Below are 16,318 nucleotides of genomic sequence, written 5' to 3'. Positions count from 1 at the left end.
CCCCCTGGGACATCGTCCTGGCCCCCCGGCTGTCCCTGTCCCCAGGGACACCATCCCGGGCCCCCCGGGCTGCCCCCGGCCCCGGCCCCGGCCCCACGGCCAGTCCCGCTCCCGGGGGCGGGGCTTATGCCCCGAAGGCGGGGCCTGTCGCCAAGGGCGGGGCCTGTCGCCAAGGGCTGTGCGCGCCCACGGCCCCGAGGGCGTGGCTCAGCCGCACGCTCCGCCCCTCCACTTCCGCTTCCGCCGCCGTCCCCGGAAGCGCCGCCTGCCGCCGCCGCTGCCGCCGCCATGGCCTCAAGGTTACTGCGGGTGAGCGCGGCCCTGCGGCTGCTGCCCGCCGCCGCCGCCCGCGCCGCGCCCGCCCGCTGCCTCGCCGTCCCTGGTGAGCCTGGGGGGACGGGGGGGAGCGGGGAGGGCGGCCGGAGGGAGAGGGGGAAATGGGCGGGCAGGCGGGCGGGGGGGGGACCGAGGCGGCGGCGGCGGCTTCCCGGTGTGACGGCGGTGCCCCGCAGGCGGCCTGGCCAGCGATGAGGAGCAGGCGACGGGGCTGGAGCGGAAGGTGATGGAGGCCATGAACAAGGGCCTGGTGAGTGCGGGGGGGCGGCTGGGGAGGGGGCGGGGCCTGGGCGGCGGCGGGGGGGCGGCGGGATGGGGGATGTTCTGGGGTGGGGGTGGGTGACAGGGACAGGGGGTCCCTTGGGGGGTCGGGCAGGGGCTGGTGGGGGGGGGCCGGGGCTGCCCCTCCCCCCGCTCACCCCCCCACCCCCTTGCAACCCCCTTCCCCCAGGACCCCTACAGCATGTTCCGGCCCAAGCGCTACGCGGGGACCAAGGAGGACCCCAACCTCGTCCCCTCCATCACCAACAAGCGCATCGTGGGCTGCGTCTGTAAGTGGCATAGGCCCCCCCCGGCCCGTGTCCATGTGTCCATGTCCCGGTCTGTGTGTTCCCCCCTCCGTGTCCCTCCCTCCGCCCCCCTGTCCGTGTCCCATCCACCCCTCTGTGTGTGTTTCCATGTTGTCCCCTTCCCTCTGTCTGTCCATCCATAGCCCCATCTGTCCATCTGTTGGGCCCCCCCCCCTCCCCCCCCATGTCCGTGTGTGTCCCCTCCCGCCTCCTTCCCTCCGTCCCACCCTCCTCTTCCTCCCCCAGGCGAAGAGGACAACAGCTGCGTCGTCTGGTTCTGGCTGCACCAGGGGGAGGCCCAGCGCTGCCCCTCCTGCGGCGCCCACTACAAGCTCATCCCTCACGAGCTGCCCCACTGAGGGACTCCCCGGACCCCCCAGCACCCACGGAGGGGCCCATGGGTCACACCGACCCCCCCAGCACCCACTGGGCATCGTCTGGGCCGAGCTGAGCCGCCCCCACTGTGTGTGTCCCCCATAAAGAGTTTGTGTGTGAGACCCCGACTCTGTCTGCACTGGGGGGGGGGGAGGGGAGCACCCGTGGGTGCCGGGGCGGGTGGGGGGGGACACCCGCGGGGGTGAATTCGTAGCTGTTGCTGCCCTCGGGAGCAGGGAGGGGACACGGAGCAGGGCTGGGCCGTGTCCCCGGGAGGTGTTCGTGACCTTGGAGCGGTTTTTGGGGTGGAGGGGCCCCACCATCCCTAGGCCCTGGGGTGCGGCTGTTGGAGGTCTTGCTGTCCCCTTGGCTGGGGGGCTCCGGAAGCAAGACCTGCTTGGGGACACCCCCCCCATCCCCAAAAGAAGCCCACAGGGAGGGTCACAGCCCCCCTGGGTCCCCCTCCCCCCCACCAATTCCACACGAGGTGTCCCTCCCAGTGGAGGTTGTGGCTGTACCTGCGGGGGGGGGGCCCTCAAGTGGACACTGTCTTCCAGGGTGGCACCACCAGGTGGCCATGGTGGTGTCCCACCATGGAGTCAGAGGCCCCCTGAGGTCCCAGTAGCCTGTGTCTACTGTCCCCTCCTCGCCTGCCACGGCTGTGTCACCCCCATCCCCTGGAGACGGTCTCCAGCACCTTCCGGGGTGGGCTGAGGCTGAGCGGGTGCCCTGAGGTGGCTCCTGTCCCTCCCGAGCAGATATTGGGCCTCAAAATGGGTCCCCCTGGCCACAGAAAGTGCCGGCTCCATGGCTGGTTGCTGACCCGTGCTCCCTCCTTCCTGCCCCTGACGGGGACAGTCACCTCAGCCCCGCCACCCGCAGCTCTGTGGGGCCTTTCGTTGCTCTCCGGGTGGCCCCGGCAGCGTCGCTGGTGGCCGCGCGTGGTGGCCAAATCTCCAGAGGTGGCGGGGGGTCCCCGGGGAACTGGCTCCACTGGGGCAGGACCCCTCCTCCCGCTGCTGGGCGGCCCTCGGGGGGCAGCTGGGGGACGGCGGGAGCTCTCGGGGCTGCCTGGTCCTGGGGGGGGGGCGCGGCTGCGGGGCCCCCCAGGAGGTGCTGGAGGCCCCCGAGGGGTCCCCGGAGGCCGCCGGGTCCCCGCTGCGTCCCCCTCGCCCGCTGCTGATGCGTGGGTGACGCCGGGCGGGCCGGCGATGACGTCGTATGTCCGGGGGGGGGGGGTGGGCTCTGGCCCCCGAGGGTCACCGGGGAGGGCCCGGTGGCTGCCGCATCCCCGGTGCGGTCCCTCCCTCTGCTGACGTTGTTGATGACGCCAAGCTGGCCGGCCATGACGTCATACACCCTCCCACCCCCAGTCCGGAGGGGGCGGGGCTCTCGATATTACCACCCTCCCTCCCCCCTCCCCCCCGAGCGCGCGGCCAATGGAAGCCGCCGACGGCCGTGACTGACAGCGCGGGGGGCGGGGCTCCGGCGGGGGGCGGGGCGTCGGCAGAGGGCGCGCGGGGACGCGGCGGGCGGGGCGGGCGGGCGGTGAGTGCGGCGGTGACGTCACCCCTCTGTCGCAGAGGGGCGGCGCGGGCGCGCGGGGCGCGCGCCGGAAGCGGGGCGGCGCGGGGCGGCGCGGGCGGACAAGATGGCGGACGGGGACAGCGGCAGCGAGCGCGGCGGCAGCGGCAGCGGCAGCGGCGGGTTCGCGACCGGCCGTGGCGGAGGCGGCGGCGGCGGCGGCGGGGCCGGGTCCGGCGGGGGGTCCGGCGGCGGCGGGGCCGGGCCCGAGCAGGAGACGCAGGAGCTGGCCTCGAAGCGGCTGGACATCCAGAACAAGCGCTTCTACCTGGACGTGAAGCAGAACGCCAAGGGCCGGTTCCTCAAGATCGCCGAGGTGGGGGCGGGCGGGTCCAAGAGCCGCCTCACGCTCTCCATGGCGGTGGCCGCCGAGTTCCGCGACTACCTGGGCGACTTTATCGAGCACTACGCCCAGCTGGGCCCCTCCAGCCCCGAGCAGCTGGCCCAGGCCGCCGGGCCGCCGGGCGAGGACGGCGCCGGCCCCGGCCCCCGCCGCGCCCTCAAGAGCGAGTTCCTGGTGCGGGAGAACCGCAAGTACTACCTGGACCTGAAGGAGAACCAGCGCGGGCGCTTCCTCCGCATCCGCCAGACCGTCAACCGCGGCCCCGGGGGGCCGGGGGGCTTTGCCGGGGGCCCCCCCGGGCTGCAGAGCGGCCAGACCATCGCCCTGCCGGCCCAGGGGCTGATCGAGTTCCGCGACGCCCTGGCCAAGCTCATCGACGACTACGGGGGCGAGGAGGACGAGCTGGGCGGCCCCGGGGGCGGCGGTCCGGGCGGCGGGGGGCTCTACGGGGAGCTGCCCGAGGGCACCTCCATCACCGTGGACTCCAAGCGCTTCTTCTTCGACGTGGGGTGCAACAAGTACGGCGTCTTCCTGCGGGTGAGCGAGGTGAAGCCGTCCTACCGCAACGCCATCACCGTCCCCTACAAGGCCTGGGCCAAGTTCGGCGGCGCCTTCTGCCGTTACGCTGAGGAGATGCGTGACATCCAGGAGCGCCAGCGGGACAAGCTCTACGACCGCCGCGCCGGACCCCCGGGACCCGGCAGCGGCAGCGGCGCCGGCGACGACTCCGACGGCGACGACGTGGACGACGACTGAACCCTAAACCCCACCGCCGGCCCCCCCCTTCCCCCCTCGCCCCACATCCAACCCCCCGGGCCCCCCCCCTCCTCGTTTCTCCCGATTCCCTCCCCCTCCCCCCCGCCCCCCAAAAACCCGCCGCCGGAGAGAGTAACCAGCGCGACACCGACCGCGACGCCGACTGCGTCCTCGCACGCACCCGCCACCGCCGTCCCCCCCAGGACTCTCTGCCTGTCGGGGGGGGGTGGGGGGGAGACACCCGCATCCCCTCTCCCCTCCCAGCGCTGCCACGGTGCCCCCCCTCACCGAAACCAGCATTGCGGAGCGGAGCCGCCGCCGCACGTCCAGACCCTCGCCGGAGCCCCGCCGGCCGGCAGAAGAGGAGCCAGGCAGGGGGAGACGGCGGCAGCAGCAGGAGCTCTCGGGAGCGAGGGGGGCTCTATCTGGACCAACGTCCGTGCTCTCTTCTTCCACTTTTTCCTTTATTTTAATTTTTTTTTCCTCCCCTTTCTTTCCATATTTTTGGGGTTTTTTGGGTTTTTTTTGGGATGCAAACTGCTAAACTTCAGGCGCCCGAACTGGAACCCGCACCCAGCTAGTGCGACGCTGGCAGGTTCCTGAAAATTAAGGAAGACTTTCTCGGTTTTAACGATTTTTTTTTTTTTTCCCCCCTCCGCCTTCCCCCTCTGGTGCCGGGGGGCGCAGGGAGAGGCAGGTTCACGCAGGCACAAAGCACAAGGAAAACTCGACAGGGCGCACGATCTTCCCCTTGTCTCCGCACCGGACCCATTTCCTTCCTGGGACCCCCAGGCGCCAAAATCCACCCTTTTCTCCTCTTTTTTTCCTTCAGCCTTTCCTCAGCACCTCACACCGGCGGCTCAGTAGCACCAACCAGACTCCGCACCCCGGCGGCTGGGGGCTTCGGTGTTGGTTTGGGGGGTTTTTTAAATTTTTGGGGGGGTTTTGGGGAGGTTTTTTCCTCTCTTTTTTGTGTTTTTTTCCCACCTGGCCACACTGGCTCTGCCACACCAGAGCCCGCAGGGTCTCTCTGGCCATCACCTCTCGTGTTAAATGGTTTTTTCCACTCTCAAATGTTTGGGGTTTTGGTTAGTTTTTTTTTTTTTTTTTTTAAGTTTGGGGTTTTTTTTTAATTTTAGCTAAATCAGGTCAATCCTGCGCTTTCCAGAAAGTTTTTTTTTTTTTTTTTTTTTTTTAGCCACGTTATCCCAGGAACTCTGAACTGAATGGGGTTCATCACTCTTCATTCCAAAGTTTCAGGTCTTCTTGTCCGATGGCTTCTCCAGTTTTAGGACTCTTCTTTTTTTTTTTTTTTTTAAATTAAGCTTTTTTTCCGCTATTTTCTGGGAGCCTGCACGCGCCCGCCCTCTGATCTCTTTTAATTTATTCTCGCGGATCCCGGCGTCTTCCCTCTCTCCGCTCGCTCCGTATTTATTGGGAAGCGAGGAATGGCCGGCAGTGACTCGTCTTCGCGAGGCGACGGCAGGGGGGGGACACGCCACCTCCGTCCCCCGCTCACCCCGAAACCCAGCAGAGCCCCGGGGTACGTCATCTGTCCGTCCGTCTGTCAAACCTCATCCCGCCCTTCCCCGCCTACATAGCTCTTTTTAAAGGGATTTTTAAGGCGAATTTCTTCCGTTTATCCCGTTTTTAACTCTTCTCCGTCGCAAAGGACTGGGTTTCCTCACTCACACGGGAGCAATAGTCTTTTATCTCCATGTCCGAACCGCGTCCGTACTGTATTTTGTACCCTAAGGCAGCTCTTTCCAGTGACGTCCTGCTGTATCCACCCGTCGTTCTCGGTTTGGCGTTGCCGCGCCTTCGGTTCTTTGCCGCGGAGAAAAAAAAAAAAACAAAAAAAAAAACAAACAAAAAAAACACACACAAAAAAAAAAAAAATACAAAAATAAACCAACGGAAAATGCCGCGGACGGCTCCGGATCGGGGGAGAGAGCGGCCACCGCTTGGCCGCCACGGCTCCGCGGTGATGGACTTGCCAGCGTCGGGCTGCCGGGAGCCGGCTGCAGAGACGCAGGCGGTACCTCTCCTTTTATTTTTGAAGAGGATCATATATATATATATATATATAAAAAAATATATATATATTTCTTTTTTTGGGTTTTTTTTTTTTGGGCTGAATTGCAGTGATTTAGCCTTACCTTTCTACTCTGGGGTCGCTGCCGGCCCAGCTCGGCTCCCTGTAGCCGCCTAGGAAATGTGTGGAAGAGGAAAAAGGCAAATAACGCCGAAAAAATAAAATGAAATAAAACCAGGACCCAGCGTTCGCTTTGGCAGCCAGAAGCCTTTCTCCTGCCGGAGAAGCGATGTATCTGTACAGGAACCTTCCGCAGCTCCATTTGACCTTCCAGCACACGGGTGAGAAGAGCAGAGCGCGTCGGGGGAAGAAATCTCGCAGCGAAAAGAACATCCAAAAAAAATGCGATAAAAAAAATCAGAGCGAAAAAGGGTTTTTTTTTAACCTGCCAGCAACCAGCGAGAGCGATGCGGAGAGGTGGGCGGACGAGCAAGGACTCGGGTGGTTTCTGCGAGGGGGGAGACGGTTGTTCTTTGGTGAGTTTTGGGGGTTTTTGTTTTGGTTTTGGTTTTTTCCAGTTGGCTCAGCCGGCGGCCGACGAGCCTTTCCCGAGGAAAGCGGGACGACGGTTTTGCTGGAGCCGGGTTCTGCCAGCGCCGGCATCTCGCCACGGACCGACCTCGTCGCCGAAAACACCTCCCTGCGGCCGGGGCGAGGGGCAGGTCGGAGGGTTTGGTTGTTTCCTTATATATATATATATGTATATACACATCTCTGTGTGTGTGTGTATATATATGAGATTTGGTTGGGTTTTTTTTTTTTTTTTGGTTTGGATTCTGTAGAAAACGGGCAAATTGCCTTTTTTTTTTTTTTTTTAACCGAAAGGGGGACAAAAAAAAAAAAAAATCCCAAATTCTTGGAGCTTCCAGATTTCTGTTGCCCCGGAAGGGACGGTTTGAGAGCGCGACTATCGCTGTACAAAAAAAAAAAAAAAAAGGAATCTTGTAAATCTTGTATAGCGCCCCAAAATCAATGTAAATACCCCAAAACGTCCGGGCCGAGGGCCGGGAGCCATTGGCGGCTCCATTAAAAGTTAAAACCGCTTCATTTTTTTCCCCAAAAAAGAAAAATATGGAAGAAAATCGGAATTATCCTGCCTTGTTTCCAGCTGTTTTGGGGTCACGGGCAGGAGGATCCCCTCATGGTCCCTCACTGACGGCAGGGGACGACGCAGGGGGAGGTGGCCGGTCCCCGGGGCCGCCGTGCCAGGGAGAGCGGCCCTTTCTCTTGTTGGCGATAAAAAAAAACCAACCCCTCGCCGGCTTCTCTTTTAAAAAAGAAAAAAGTTTAAAAAAAAAAAAAAAAAAGAAAAAAATGGAAAAACAAAAAAAAAAAAGAAGCGTGAGCGAGCGATGACGGTACTTGAGCTGATGCACAAGGAATCTCTCAGCAGATACTTGCTGCCGGGAGCGGGTTCCCGGTGGGAAATGGGAATGGGCCCAGCGTCGCGGCGGCTCGGCGGGTGCTGGGGGAGATGTTCCCGGTGGGGCGAGGCTCGGCCGCGGGCGCCGTCGCCCTCCTCTTCCTCGCGGAGCCGGTCGATCCAGCAGCGCCTGTGCCAAGCGCTTGGTGCGTCGGCGTGAGATTCCGAATCCAGGGGCCGGGACAGATCTCGGATAGAGCTGAGATGGGAAAGGAACAACTGGAGAAGAGATGCGGCACCAGCGTCGACGCCTTCTCACCGCGGTGGTGGTGGGCGAGACCTGGGAGCCCCGCACCAGCGTCTCCCTGGCACCACGGTTTGGGGTCGCCAGTGGTGTCCAGGCCTCGAAACCGTGGCGTTACCGGCAGGCGGGAGCAGTGAGGATTTCTGGCCTCGGAGCAGCGCCGATGCCATGGCTGAGAACGGGCCCGGCGCGGGAGGCTCTCCCATCCCCGGCACGTGGGGGAGGTGGAAACGTGCCAGACGGTTGGTAAAACATCCGTGCGGGAGAGCACCGGATCCTCCGCCGAGAGCCGCCGGGGCCGGGACTGACTTCGGCCAATATCTGCTGAGAGACCAAAACGTTCACCCCAAAGTACCTTGACGAAAGAAGAAAGTTTTATTCCTCTTATTTTTTTAATGAAAGAAAAACAAAAAATAAAGCAAACCATGCACTTTAGGCGGCCCAGCGCAGGGCTGCCGGCGCCCGGGGGGGTCCCGTCCCCCCCTCTCCCTTCCTCTGCGGCCGGCGGGGCGGCTTCGGGAGACGCCAGGGAGCAGCCGGCGGTTGCCGAAGGCAGGTCCTGGATTTTACCACTAGCAAAGACGACGCCCGACGTGACGAACTCCTCATGCTAGCGAGCACTCCTTACCGTAGCAGATTTTTGCAAATGGAGTTTTACAAGTCTATATTTAAAGAATTGTATGTTTGTAACAAATAAAAAGTATGCGGAAAAGTGAATGAAAAACCCAGCCTGGCCCCATCTTGCTCCTTTGGGGGGGGGGGGGGGGGCGGTTCCCCAACGATCCCGGTGTGTGTGGGGGGGGGTGTGTGTGTGTGTGTGTGTGTGTGTCACTGGTGCCACTGTCTTGGTGAAGGACGGGGTGGGCAGGGTGGCCCCGTGGCATTCTGGGGGTGTTTTGCGGTGTCCTGGGGACCCTCAGGGCTCTGGGGGGAAAAGCAGACACCCTGAGGGCTTGGAAGGGGGGGGCATAAAGGGGGTACATGGGGTCCCCAGGGGTGTCCCCAGAATGAGGGGAGCTGTGGGGGACACCGCGGGGTACGTGGGGGCATACGGGATTGGAACTGTGGGGAGGGAGGAGGGTTTGGCACGGCACACGAGTGTTGCATGTGTCCCGGCTCGTGCAGGCATGCCGGTGTGCGCGGACCGGCCCAGCGTGGCGTGCGCGCCATGCACGTGGCTGCGCGGCGTGCGTGAGGCGTGTACACGTCTGTGCGGCATGTTCATCCCATGTGCATGGCATGTTCACTGCCGTGCGTGGTGTATTCATGGCGTGTTCACCCCGTGTGCGTGGCGTGCAGCCTGTGCCACGCCGGGTGCCGGCAGCCCGCTCAGTGCGGTGACGCAGGCGCCGCAGCCCTCGCCGCATTTAGCTCTGCGGCTCCCTGCGGGCACGGGCTCATCTGAGGACACGAGCGGGAGCCGCCTGCGCATGAGCCGCCGCCGCACCGCAGCCCTGCCGCCAGCGCCGCAGCCGGGGCCTGGCCTGACCCCGGCCCCGGGGGGGGCGGGGTGGGCTCCATCCCCTCCTTGCGGGGTCTGGGAGCTGCTGGCAGCATCTCTGGGGCCCCCGTGCCGCACGTCGCCCGGATGCCGGCGTGGGCAGCTGCTCCAGCTCCCCCGGAGGGAGCTGGGGGGCCCTGGGGGGAGCAGTGGGGACAGCTGGGCCGGCCTGGACGCGCAGCAGGCGCCTGCGGCAGTTGCTTCTGGGGCAGGTGCAGGCAGCATTCCCTCCTGGGAGGCAGCTGTGGGGGCCGGGGGGCACCCCTCAGCTCCCCATGGCAGTTGCAGCGGTGGGGGCAGGGGCTGCCCAGTGCCCCCCAAACCCTGCCCGGTGCTGGGGGGAAACTGAGGCATGGTGTGAGGTGGCTGGGAGACACGGGGGGGGGGGGGGACAGCGGCAGTGCAAAGGTGCCTCCCTCCTCCTCCTCCCCCCTCCGCCCGCCGGGAGCTTCCTACCTGCTCCTCCAGGCTTCTTCCACCATCCTGGGGCAGGGGCTCTGCCGCGCCGGGGCCCCTTCAGCTGTTCCTGTTAGCCATCCACCCTTTGCTCTCTAAAATCCAGAGTTTCTCTTATAAAATTAACTATGGCACATAAATTGGGTTTGACTTGATGCTGGAACTTGACTTGATGCATCATGGTGCATCAGTTTTTATTTCCCATGACACGCTGTTCTCTAACACCCCACCCCACAACAGTCCAGAGTAGGAATTTGGGGGGCTTTTTTTGACCCTATTTGATCCCTGCCATCCCTTTTGCCTCTCAGTGTCCCCTCCCTGCCCTGAGCCCTGGTCCACATCCCGAGGATGGTCTGTGTCACCCCACTGCCCTTATCTCATCCCACAGGGCAGGGCCAACCTTTATTTCTGTATTTCCTGAAAAACACACAGGGAAGAACTCAAAGACACTGCTCGCCTGAGCCACTGCCGAGCCTCAGCCTCACCTGGGAGGGATTCCCCCACCCCACTGCGGTCCCAGCCGGCAGGCACCTCCTCCGGGTACCAAGCCGGGACCAACAGCAGCCTGACCGGGGTCGTAACCCAGCTTTAACCCTCCCCAGGCTGCACCCCAAGCCCTTCAGTCAGCCGGGGGGGTGATGACAGGGCCCGGCCCGAGCGGGAAGCTCTATGCTGCCCCGAAGGAGGCGGAAGGGAGCGGCAGGGCGGCCCTAAGGCCTACGGAGGCCCTGGGAGCCTGTAAGGAGCCGGGCCCCGGAGTCTGTCAGGAGCCGGGCCCCGCTGCCCGGGGAGACGCCGGCCCACAGACGAGCAGACGCGGCCAGGCCCTGGGACGGCCCTGAGGGAAGTCCTGTCCGCCGAAGGGGACCTGAGCCCCGCCGGTAAAACTAGCGGAACCGAGTAAACCCCCCCCGCTTCACCCCGCTCCCCTCAGCGCAAACAAACAACACGGGGGGCAGGGACAGAGAATGGGCGGGAAAGGCTCGTCTCCCTCCATTGGCTCAGCCAGCTGTCCGTCCTCCTGACCCCGCCCCCTTGGGGCGCTCAGCTCTTTCTATTCGGTAGACGCTCACGTCACCCCGATGCCACGCCCCCCGCCCTCACCCCTGCGTGCCGTGTGCAAAGGAAAAACAGCCGTTAAACGGGCCGCGGGGCGGAGCCAGCGAGGGGCCAAGAAGCGGCTCTGGGATTGGCGGCTGCGGGATGTTCAAACAACTATGTGACTCCCTGATTGGGTGGTCGCTGCCGCGGCAGGCCGGGCTCCCTCCTCGCGCTCGGGCGGGTTATTGTCTGGCGGCTCCTGAGGCGGCTCCAGCGCGGACTCAGGACCGGAGCTCGGGCGGCGGCGGCACCATGGTGAGGGGCGGCGGGCGGCTGGGCCCGCCCCGGACCCTCCGGGGGCGGGGCGGGGGGGGGGGGGGCGGCTCCGGTACCGGCCCGCGGCTGGGGGGGCGGGCGGCCCTGGGGCCGGGCTCTGTCAGCGATCGGTGACCTTGGGCCGCACCCGGCCCTGCCCGGGGGTGCCCCGGGACCGAGTCGCCCCCTCGCCCCCCACCCGTTGTATAACCGGAGCCTCCCGCCGACTCGATCCTGGTGTGAGGCCCCTTCTTGGGGGGGCCGGGACCCCCGTGTGCTGTCAGAGCCTTCCCGGGGGGGCCGGGAGCCGTTGTGACCGCCTTGATTCCATCAGTTACGGTGAAACTGCCTCTGTACAGCTACTTTCCGCACTTACACATTTATAAAGTTGGCTGTAGAGTAAGGAAGTGACTGTCAGGGGCGGAAAACGCGGGGAGCGGCCTGAAGGATGGCTGTCAACCGGCCCGGGGGAGTCCCCCGTGCCCCGGGGGAGCATTTAACTTCCAGGGCTTCGGTTCTCCCCATCCACTCAGTGGGCTGAGGCTCGCTGGTGACTTCCCAAGGAAAACTCTGATTCTGGCGAGGGGGGGAAGTGGGGGTTTAATCCTCCCCGCTGCCTCCTTCCTGTGATCCGGCAGCTGAAGCCCGTGGAAGCCCCAGCCGCAGGGTCTGTAAGCGTCACTGAAGATACGAGGAGGCTCTAGAACGGCCCCGATCGCTAAGGGTTAATGTGGAAACTGCTCTGTGAGATTATGCAACCCTCGCCGCAGAAAACTTACGCTCAAGGATATCTCATAACATGTGGCGACAGATAAAAAGTTACTTCTTGAAGTATTTTAGTCCTGTTTGAAGCAACGAGAAGAAGAAAAAAAAAAAAGGTGGTTTCCCTGCTGCATGAGATACAGTGTGTTAAATCCAGTGAGGTTTCGGTACGGGAATGAGCTTCCAGTGAGCAGCTTCCGTGGGGAGAAGGGAAGGAGATGTCGCGTTCCTGCGCCCTTCAGTGCGGTCCCCTCCGGACAAAGGAGTGGATTGCTCCCATCTCTGGCCCGACTGAGCCCAGGGGAAGAGACACTGCTCGAGGAAGAGGAGGAAATCTCCGTGCTGAGATTCGTCAAAGAGCCCTCGTTTCTCCGCTGGGAGGAGAAAGAACTTCCTTAGGGAGCCGGTGGTGGCTCAGCTGTGGGAAACTGTTGCGGTGTTTCCTCTGCAAACCCCGAAGATGGAGACAGACCTCAGGACTTCCTCTGTGAGAATTTTCTTCCCTCCTCTTAGACAAATATCATGTAAAGAACCATCAGGTGGGGCAGCTGCTGGCTGGAAAACTTGATGGAGAAGTGGGAAAGTTCACAGCTGGCTGATGAGAGCTGTCGGTGTGAACAGCTAGTGCTTTTCCCAGAGCTGTCTTTTATTTTTAGAGTGAGGAAATATCCCCAGATCCTCCTTCCTGATTTTTGAAGTTTTACTCAGTGATGTTTTCTACTGACAAAAGTAACTCCTGACGCTTCACCGCAGTGAAGGTGCTTGAAAGCCTTTCTGGACACGTCTCCATGATAACAAAGCAGAGCCAAATGCTTCTACAGCCCCACCTGTCGTGGCGTCAGCTGCCAAAATGCCGTGTGGGTTTGCCAGCTGCTGGCATTCCCACAGCCAGGTCTCCACCAGCGTCCCCGGTGCTGCCGTGGGGAGGAACACACCTGTGCCCGGTGCTGCTGGCCTTGCCCAGCGCCACTCTGCTTCCTTTATCACCTCCAGATTAAATATCTTGCCCTCGTGACTTATTTTTTTCCCAGCTGGCGCAAGTGTGTGGTGTTAACTCCCTCCTTGTTGGGATGGGACGAGGATCTTGGACATCCCCATGTTAACCATATTTTAAGGATTAATATGCTCAATTAGCATTGCCTTGGTCTCCTGGGGATCTCTGGATCCTGTGGTTCCTTCTGAATGAGCCGGAAGGGCTGGTGGCAACTTCCAACTCCCTCACAGCGAGGTGCAATTCCTTCTTTTTTAGAAAGGGATGGGAATTGCGGGATCAATACATGGTGTAAAAATGGGGATTACAAGTACCCAGTGTGTTTTAGGGCTCGGCTTTCCCTCTGCAGGGGCTGTACAGGGGCTGCTCCGCTCATTGCAGGCTGAGAGACTTAATTTGGAGGGGGGGGGCGTGTATTAAAGATTTCTGTGGCTCCTGGGTGATTTTCTGATCCGGAGCAGGAAGGGAACTACCCTTGAATCCTGCTGGCCTGGGCTGCAAATTCCTGTGCACAGGCACAGCATCCTGGCCTGCGGCCTGTGTCAGCACCCACCTTCAGAGGGCAGAAAACCAGTCTGGAATCAAACTGTTCTCACAGCTGCTGCAAAAAAAAGGGGGTTGTTTGGGCTGGTTTGCCCCCATTTGGCATTTTCTGGAAAATAATGGGAATAGCGGTGGCAGGAACCTCCCGTCAAACCCCCCCTTGTCCCCTCAAACTCACCTCGTTTGAGAGGCCGAAAGGTTTCCTGCAGCGGCAGAGAGCATGTTTGCTTCTGGATTATAGCGCAGCAGGTCTCTCTGGATTAATTAAGGATAATTAATAGGTGTGTTTCTCTCTTGCAGGCTGGAGGTAAGGCGGGAAAGGACAGTGGGAAGGCCAAGGCCAAGGCCGTGTCACGCTCACAGAGAGCCGGGCTGCAGGTAAGGCATGACGGCGCCCGCTGCTTCCCTGATTTCATCCTAAAAGGGGAATTTTTGAGCAAAACTTCCCCTTCTGGGAGGCAAGGTGCCCCAAACCCTCTTTTTTTTTTGGGGGGGGGGGGGTGGGGTGAAAACTTAATGTTTTGTGATTTATGTTGTCATGAGGACCCAGAAGCCGTAGATGGGCAGGGTGGGGAATCTTTTGGGCCCAAATCAGCATAATTAGGCAAATGTACCGGGGAAGGTGTAGGTGTTAACGAGGTGTTAATTGTTCCTGCCCCAGTTCCCTGTGGGCCGGATCCACAGGCACTTGAAGACTCGCACCACCAGCCATGGACGAGTGGGAGCTACTGCTGCCGTCTACAGTGCGGCCATCCTTGAGTACCTCACTGCAGAGGTAGGTCCCTTCATCTGCGGGTGGCAAATGTCCTTTCCTGTGGGATCCTGAATGTTTTCCCGGTTTTCCGGCAGGTGCTGGAGCTGGCGGGCAACGCTTCCAAAGATCTGAAGGTGAAGCGGATCACTCCTCGCCACTTGCAGCTGGCCATCCGCGGGGATGAGGAGTTGGATTCGCTCATCAAAGCCACCATTGCTGGTGGAGGTGGGTATTGTCCTCGATGTCCCCTTCCCATCCCGAACTGGGAATTTTAGGGTGAGGAGGGGGAAAAATACAAGGAAAATACACAGGAATTTGGCAGCGGTGATAAATACCAGAGGCTCACTGCTTCCCCGGATCTGACTGGAGCACCGGGAGGGCGATCCGTCGAGTGGCAGGAAATGTTCATACTGGTTTATGGCAAAATTCCACTGGGAACAGAGGATTTCTTTTGAGCGTTTTGGGACGTCTTTGCGTATCTGATGGGAATCTCCCTCTTCTTTCCGCAGGTGTAATCCCCCATATCCACAAATCCCTCATTGGCAAGAAAGGACAGCAAAAAACAGCATAGAGGGGGAAAAAAGAAAAAGAACAACGGCGTACCTGGGACGAGAAATCGTGGGGATTCATGGATTTTTGGGTTTTTTTTTAAGGCATAGTTTAAAGGAAGCAAATAGAGGAATTGCCTGTAGCGAGAAGGTGGTTCTGGGCTGTAGGGGAAGCTGTACCCTGGCGGGGGGCGGCGGGGGGCTCAGGGCTCCCCCGCCTTTTATACAGTGGGATAAACCATTTTTTACAAAAGTGCGCTCGTCCCGTGTGTCGGTGACGGGAGGGGGTGGGGGGACCCCCCTGCCGACCCCGGCCCGCGCGAAATGCAAATGTGGCCCGGCCCCGCCCCCTATGCAAATAGACGGGGCGGGGCGTGCCCCAGGGCTCCGGCCCCACATGGCCCCGGCTGCCCGGGGCTCCCCCGGGTCCTGGAGCCGCCTCGCTCCCGGTTTGGGGACGGGGCCCGTCCGTCCATCTGTCCCGGGCACGGCGGGCCTGGCTGTCCGTGTGTCCTGGGTACGTGGGTTCTCAGTTGTCCGTCTGCCCTGGGCCACGTGGGTGTGAGGTGTCCGTCTCTCCTGGTTACTGGGGTGCTGGGTGTCTGTCTGTCCTGCGTACGCGGGACCCAAGTGTCCTGTCCTGGCAATGGGTGACCTGTCTGTCTGTCCTGGGTGTGTGGTCCCAGGTGTCCATGTGGGGTTTGTGGCCCCTGGGTGTTCATGTGTCCTGGGCACCATGGTCCTGGGTGTCCGTCTGTCCAGGGTTTGTGGGCCCCAGGTGTCCTGTGTGTCCTGAGCCATACTGGTCCCAGGTGTCTGTCTGCCCTGGGTACTGGGGTACCACTGTCTATCTGTCCTGGGCCGGTGGGGCCCGGGTGTCCATCTGTCTGTGTCCCTGTCTGTCTAGGGTGTCCACCTGACCTGGCTGGGTGGGTCCTGGGCAACATGGGTGTCAGGTGTCTGTTCTGTGTGCATGGGTCCTGGGTGTCTGTCTATCTGTCCTGTGTATGTGGGCCTGGGGGTCCGTCTGTCCTGGGTATTGGCGTCCCAGGTGTGTCTGTCCCGCATACGTGGGACTCGCATGTCTTGTCTGTCTGGACCGGTGCCGGGGCGGGGCTGGCGGTCCGGCACTGGCAACACCACTGCCCGGTTGCATCAGGCGCCAGGAGGCCACGACGGCCACCGGCCCCAGGCGCCCTCTCGCCGCCCTCAGCCCCGCCTACAGCGCCGGGGGCGGCTCCGGTACCGTCTGGCGGGGCCGGGCCGGGCCCGGCCGGGCCTGCGCGGCCTCGGCCGTGGCGGCGCTGCCGCCGTTCTCACAAGATGGTAGCGGGAGGGGGTGGGGTGGGAGTGAGGGGCGGGCGGCCCGGGAACGAGGGGGGCAGCCGGTGCCGGTGTGTGTATGGGGGGGGGGGGGGGCGGCGGCACCCCAGCCCGCACAATGGCGGCGGCGGCGCTCGGCCCGCAAGATGGCGGCGGGGCGGGGCCGTCCCCGCCGCCGGCGGGCGAGGCAGCGCGCATGCGCGCCCCGCGCTGCCGCACGGCGCGTGCGCCCGCCTCCCCGCGCCTCGCGCCGCCGGCCCCAGCGGCGGGCTCCACGCCACCGCGTCTGGAGGGGGGGAGCGTCGGCGGACGCCGGTTCCCGCCCGCTCCGCCGCTCCCCGCGGAGAAGGGGAGCCGGC

General features: G+C 62.6%; 3 protein-coding genes and 1 long non-coding RNA gene across 7 annotated transcripts; 3 read left to right on the top strand and 1 right to left on the bottom strand.

Moving 5' to 3' along the window:
- Positions 1-195: 195 nt before the first annotated feature.
- Positions 196-1,402, top strand: COX5B (cytochrome c oxidase subunit 5B). Its single transcript, XM_074563594.1, has 4 exons — positions 196-382; positions 513-586; positions 788-887; positions 1,152-1,402. The coding sequence occupies exons 1-4, from the start codon at positions 289-291 to the stop codon at positions 1,262-1,264; spliced, it is 381 nt and encodes a 126-aa protein (XP_074419695.1). The 5' UTR covers positions 196-288; the 3' UTR covers positions 1,265-1,402.
- A 1,519-nt stretch (positions 1,403-2,921) lies between these two features.
- Positions 2,922-8,449, top strand: PURB (purine rich element binding protein B). 4 transcript variants are annotated; one of them, XM_074563571.1, is made up of 2 exons: positions 2,922-6,534; positions 7,452-8,449. In XM_074563571.1, the coding sequence occupies exon 1, from the start codon at positions 2,932-2,934 to the stop codon at positions 3,961-3,963; it is 1,032 nt and encodes a 343-aa protein (XP_074419672.1). In that variant the 5' UTR covers positions 2,922-2,931; the 3' UTR covers positions 3,964-6,534; positions 7,452-8,449. The 4 variants fall into 4 exon arrangements, with proteins under 4 accessions (XP_074419672.1, XP_074419670.1, XP_074419668.1 ...); XM_074563569.1 differs by having other exon boundaries at positions 7,449-8,449; XM_074563567.1 differs by having other exon boundaries at positions 2,922-6,720.
- On the bottom strand, positions 5,767-10,604 carry LOC141733339 (uncharacterized). The gene is made up of 2 exons (XR_012584266.1): positions 9,683-10,604; positions 5,767-8,387 (listed from the first exon to the last, which is right to left on the bottom strand). It is a non-coding gene; the product is annotated as an uncharacterized LOC141733339 (long non-coding RNA).
- Positions 10,605-10,837: 233 nt separating this feature from the next.
- Positions 10,838-14,889, top strand: LOC141733311 (histone H2A.V). Its single transcript, XM_074563518.1, has 5 exons — positions 10,838-11,038; positions 13,635-13,712; positions 13,996-14,109; positions 14,184-14,313; positions 14,598-14,889. Exons 1-5 carry the CDS (start codon positions 10,886-10,888, stop codon positions 14,657-14,659), a joined length of 537 nt encoding a protein of 178 aa, XP_074419619.1. The 5' UTR covers positions 10,838-10,885; the 3' UTR covers positions 14,660-14,889.
- The last annotated feature ends 1,429 nt before the right edge of the window (positions 14,890-16,318 follow it).

Source organism: Larus michahellis, chromosome 20 (assembly GCF_964199755.1).
Source record: "Larus michahellis chromosome 20, bLarMic1.1, whole genome shotgun sequence".
Taxonomy (NCBI): Eukaryota; Metazoa; Chordata; class Aves; order Charadriiformes; family Laridae; genus Larus; species Larus michahellis.
The sequence above is the reverse complement of the archived record's forward strand: the minus strand, read 5'-3'. Positions and strand labels throughout refer to the sequence as shown.